Source organism: Nicotiana sylvestris, chromosome 8 (genome assembly GCF_000393655.2).
Source record: "Nicotiana sylvestris chromosome 8, ASM39365v2, whole genome shotgun sequence".
Taxonomy (NCBI): Eukaryota; Viridiplantae; Streptophyta; class Magnoliopsida; order Solanales; family Solanaceae; genus Nicotiana; species Nicotiana sylvestris.
Genome location: NC_091064.1, coordinates 110,382,488 through 110,387,987, shown reverse-complemented (window position 1 = coordinate 110,387,987; position 5,500 = coordinate 110,382,488). Strand labels below are relative to the sequence as shown.

At 41.6% G+C, this 5,500-nt stretch overlaps 2 protein-coding genes across 2 annotated transcripts; both read left to right on the top strand.

Moving 5' to 3' along the window:
• The first annotated feature begins 753 nt into the window (after window positions 1–753).
• LOC138875515 (uncharacterized) lies at window positions 754–1,149 on the top strand. Its single transcript, XM_070154351.1, has one exon. The coding sequence runs from the start codon at window positions 754–756 to the stop codon at window positions 1,147–1,149; it is 396 nt and encodes a 131-aa protein (XP_070010452.1).
• Window positions 1,150–1,781: 632 nt separating this feature from the next.
• LOC138875514 (uncharacterized) lies at window positions 1,782–2,096 on the top strand. The gene has a single exon (XM_070154350.1). The coding sequence runs from the start codon at window positions 1,782–1,784 to the stop codon at window positions 2,094–2,096; it is 315 nt and encodes a 104-aa protein (XP_070010451.1).
• The last annotated feature ends 3,404 nt before the right edge of the window (window positions 2,097–5,500 follow it).

The following is a 5,500-nucleotide window of genomic DNA, read 5'->3' as shown; positions in this document are numbered from 1 at the left end:
ACATCAGCCGTTTCATAGCACAGTCCACAGTGTTATGTGAATCAATTTTAAAAATGCTGAAGAAGGATGCCGCAAACAGTTGGACCGAGGATTGTCAAAAGGCTTTTGACAAAATCAAGGAATACCTATCCATACCACCAGCCTTAGTCCCATCGGAACATGGCAGACCACTACTACTCTACCTCGCAATGCTAGATGGGGCTTTTGGTTGTGTTTTGAGACATCATAACGAGACGGGAAGAAAGGACGGGCTATATATTACTCGAGTAAGAAGTTCACACCATATGAAACACGGTACTCTCTGTTGGAACGCACGTGCTGCACTCTAACCTGGATAGCTCAGAAATTAAGGCACTACTTCTGTGCCTATACTACATACCTTGTATCGAGGATGGATCCCCTGAATTACATCTTTCAAAAGCCTATGCCACCGGAAAGCTGGCCAAGTGGCAAATCTTGCTGAGTGAGTTCGACATCATCTATGTAACTCAGAAGGCAGTCAAAGGACAAGCATTGGCAGATCATCTTGCTGAAAATCCTGTAGGAGGAGATTACGAACCCCTGAAAATGTATTTTCCTGACAAAGAGGTATCATTCATAGGAGAAGACATTGTTGAAGCCTACGACGATTGGAGGATGTTTTTCGACGGAGCTGCAAATTTTAAAGGAATTGGTATTTGAGTCGTCTTGGTATCAGAAACCGGTCAACATTACCCAGTGTCTACAAAACTCAGGTTCCCATGCACCAACAATATGGCGGAGTATGAAGCCTGTATATTAGGGCTCAACTTGGCTGTTGACATAAATATTCAGGAACTACTAGTGATTGGTGATTCAGACATGCTGGTACATCAAGTACAAAGAGAATGGGCTACCAAAAACACAAAGATACTACCATATCTGCATCATGTACAAGATATAAAGAAAAGGTTCGCAAAGATAGAGTTTCGACATATCCCCAGAATTCAGAATGAATTTGCAGACGCATTGGCCACCTTGTATTCAATGATACAACATCCAGACATGAATTTCATTTATCCCATTTCGGTGAGAATCCATAATCAACCGGCATACTGTGCTCATGTTGAAGAAGAAATAGATGGAAATCCCTGGTTCCATGACATCAAAGAATATTTAGCAAAAGGATAATACTCGGAGTATGCAAACTATACTAAAAAACACACTCTGCGAAGACTGTCCAATCACTTTTCTAAAGCGGAGGAATTCTGTATAGAAAGAACTCCTGATCTAGGTCTGTTAAGGTGTGTCGACACCAAAGAAGCTTTCAAATTGCTCGAGGAAATACATGGCGGAACCTGCGACCCACATATGAACAGTTTCGTCTTAGCTAAGAAGATACTCAGGGCCGGATATGTTTGGATGACTATGGAGACAGATTGCATCTGGTATGTCCAAAAATGCCATCAATGCCAGATACATGCAGATATGATGTGAGTGCCACCAAACGAACTTAATGCAACAAGCGCACCTTGGCCTTTTGCTGCCTGGGGAATGAATGTCATTGGTCTAATCGAGCCCATTGCTTAGAACGGGCACATGTTCATCTTAGTGTCCATCGAATACTTCACTAAATGGGTTGAAGCTGCATCCTATAAAGTCATAACCAAGAAAATTATTGCAGATTTTGTCAGAGATCGGATTGTTTGTCGATTTGGGGTTCCGGAGTCCATCATCACTGACAATGCCGCCAATCTCAACACTGATCTAATGAAAGCCATGTGTGAAGCTTTCATAATCAAGCACAAGAATTCCAGAGCATAATGAATGGAGCCGTGGAGGCTGCCAACAAGAACATCAAGAAGATATTAAGGAAAACGGTAGAGAATCACAAGCAATGGCATGAGAAATTACCGTTTGCCTTACAGGGATACCGTACCACAGTCCGCACATCAACCGGGGCAACTCCCTATCTACTGGTTTATGGTACCAAAGCTGTCATTCCCACCAAAGTAGAAATTCCTTCTTTGAAGATCATACAAGAAGCAGAACTCAACGACATAGAATGGATAAGGAGTCGTTATGAGCAACTAGCCCTCATATATGGGAAAAGGATGAATGCAATATTTCATGACTAGCTTTATCAGAATAGGATGTCCAGGGCTTTCAACAAAAGGGTCAAACCAAGATAGTTCACACCGGAGCAGCTGGTGCTAAAACGGATCTTTCCACATCAAGATGAAGCCAAAGGGAAATTCTCACCGAACTGGCAAGGTCCCTACATGGTCCATAGAGTATTGACAGGAGGAGCACTCATACTCATAGAAATGGATGGAGAAATTTGGCCAAAGCCTATAAATTTAGATGCAGTCAAAAGATACTACATATAAACTATCTCTGTTTCTTTATATGATGTAAATTGAACTATGCTTGATCTGATTCCCGTTTAAGAGGGGATAGATAGGCAGCCTTGTGGATTCGGTCACAATTCAATAAAATTTCCATCTTCCCCACTTCAGAAACTAGGGCAGAATTTTGGGGAGGACCCTCAAAATTCGGAAGTAAGTTCAGCCAACCGCATCATACAAAATAGCCAGAAAGTCACTTAGTTAACTAGGGCAGAATTTTGAGGAGGACCCTTAAAATTCTATGGCAAATAAAGTCGCAATGTCTCTAATAATGTCACAGTCACTGGTTTGTCTAACTGATTTCTGAATAGCATAGTACTATTTCTTTAAAAAAACAATGCATGCATGCTTTTGAAAAGAAACCTTACTTTTTAGCCAAATGCTACCCACGATGACTTGAACAAGATCCCCGGGCGGAACGGAGTAGATCAAGCAGGCAAAGACACAAACCAACCTCCCCCACAAAACTCACAAATTTTTCTTTGGACGCAGGAATAATAAGTATGGTCGCAACAACACAATTGCTATGCACAAAACACATTGTCAGCTAAGAATACTTCACTCTTACTCTTACATCTGCATGAGACTAAGCCCTATCAACTTCTGCATGAGGCTAGGCCATGCTTCCCCATTTGCATAAGGCTAAGCACTGCCTTCTCTCTATATGAGACTAAGCCCTATCTCAACTTCTATATGAGGCTAAGCCCTGCCTCCCATTTGCATAAGGCTAAGCACTGCCTTCTCTTTGCATGAGACTAAGCCTTGTCTCAATCCTTGTATGAGGCTAAGCCCTGCCTCTCCATCGGCATGAAGCTAAGAATTGCCTTCTCCTTGCATGAGGTTAAGCCCTGCCTCCCATCTGCATAAGGCTAAGCATTGCCTTCTCCTTGCATAAGGCTAAGCCCTACCTCCCACCTACATAAGGCTAAGTACTGCCTTCCCTTTGCATGAGACTAAGCTTTGTCTCAATTTTGCATAAGGCTAAGCATTGCCTTCTCCTTGCATGAGGCTAAGCCCTACCCCCCATCTACATAAGGCTAAGCATTGCCTTCTCCTTGCATGAGGCTAAGCCCTGCCTCCCACCTACATAAGGCTGAGCATGGCCTTCCCTTTGCATGAGACTAAGGTCTGTCTCAATTTTTTGCATAAGGCTAAGCATTGCCTTCTCCTAGAATGGGACTAAGTGTTGTCCCGAATCTTGCACGAGACTAAGCACTGTCTCTCTCTTTGCATAAACACAGATATTTGCTCTACCTTAAACCTCGCATTATTCTCTTTTATCTCGAAGCCAAACTCTTCCCTTAAGACTAAGCCTTGTATTGTTGATTGCCACTAGCATCATGTCTCTGCACTTCATGGGTTGAAATATAGCCAACTTGTCAGAAGGCGTCATAGTCTGAAGGCATAATCCTTATAGCCTGAAGACACCATGTCATGGCCTGAGGATCTCTCAATATCGCACATCATTATTCAAAGACGTCATGGTTCGGAGGCACCATTCTCATGGCCCAAGAACATCATTTCATGGCCTGCAAATCCTTTATCTCATGATTTATGGCCCGGGACGTCATGTTCTAAGGAAATCATCCCCACCGTCCAAAGACAACCTTCATGGTCCAAAGGGAATTTGCATCATGTTTAAATTCTCACATTAATCCATATATATTTGCACGCATCGTGTCTTAAGTTTTGCAGGTAATTCAAAAGTGAACAGTTCTTTAAACAGGAGCAACCTTCGCTCCGGTTTCCGCTCATACTATTCACACCCTGCCACTATTTCAAACGTAACCGACTCCCATCAATTACTCGCCTTTACCCTATGACCATTCAGATATCTGCCCTGTGATACATCTGTTACACTTTAGATTCACATTCATAACTCCGCCTAAATCCATTCGATACTTTCCTTCCCAAAGAACCCTTTCCAAAACATACAACTATTCATATAACAATTCCATCGGTTTCATACACCGTTGGGTCCAAAACTACACACGGCCTGATTCCTGCAAAACCAGGGATATGTAGATAGCTCAAAGACCAGGGTGCGGGCTGTATTTTTCAAAACACCCTATTCGGTCAAAATTGGTCATCATTTTTTTACTCGACAACTCTTTCATCCTTCCCGGATAAAGAGGGGTAGCTGTCTGAAGGCATCATCCTCATAGCCTGAAGACACCATGTCATGGCCTGAGGATCTCTCAATATCGCACATCATTATTCAAAGGCGTCATGGTTCGGAGGTACCATTCTCATGGCCCAAGAACATCATTTCATGGCCTACAAATCCTTTATCTCATGATTTATGGCCCAGGACGTCATGGTCTAAGGACGTCATCCCCACTGTCCAAAGACAACCTTCATGGTCCAAAGGGAATTTGCATCATGTTTAAATTCTCACAATAATCCATATATTTTTGCACACATCGTGTTTTAAGCTTTGCAGGTAATTCAGAAGTGAACTGTTCTTTAAACAGGAGCAACCTTCGCTCCGGTTTCCGCTCATACCATTCACACCCTGCCACTATTTCAAACGTAAGCAACTCTCATCAATTACTCGCCTTTACTCTATGATCGTTCAGATATCTGCCTTGTGATACATCTGTTACGATACATATTCACATTCATAACTCTGCCTAAATCCATCCGATATTTTCCTTCCCAAAAGAACCCTTTCCAAAACATACAACTATTCCTATAACAATTCCATCGGTTTCATACACCGCTGGGTCCAGAACTACACACGGCCTGATTCCTGCAAAATCAGGGATATGTAGACAACTTAGAGACCAGGGTGCGGGCTATATTTTTCAAAACACCCTATTCGGTCAAAATCGGTCATCATTTCATTACCCGACAACTCTTTCATCCTTCCCGGGTAAAGAGGGGCAGTTGTTGATACTCAATATTTCCATAACATATTTTTTAATATACATATATTCCTTCAAAATAGTGCATGAGCATCACCAAGTATTTTTCCATAATTTTCTATAATTTTTAAAGGCTTTTAATCAATCTATTCCTGTAATTTTATGCAAATAATTATTAATTGCATCACAAATAATTTTATAATAATTTATTATTTAAGTTTTTATCATTTAAATTCATATTAAGCTTTGAATATTTTATATATACTT

Excerpts from the sequence above, each read along its gene's own strand:
- LOC138875515 (XM_070154351.1), top strand. The coding sequence starts at position 754 with ATGGCGGAGTATGAAGCCTGTATATTAGGGCTCAACTTGGCTGTTGAC.
- LOC138875514 (XM_070154350.1), top strand. The coding sequence starts at position 1,782 with ATGAATGGAGCCGTGGAGGCTGCCAACAAGAACATCAAGAAGATATTA.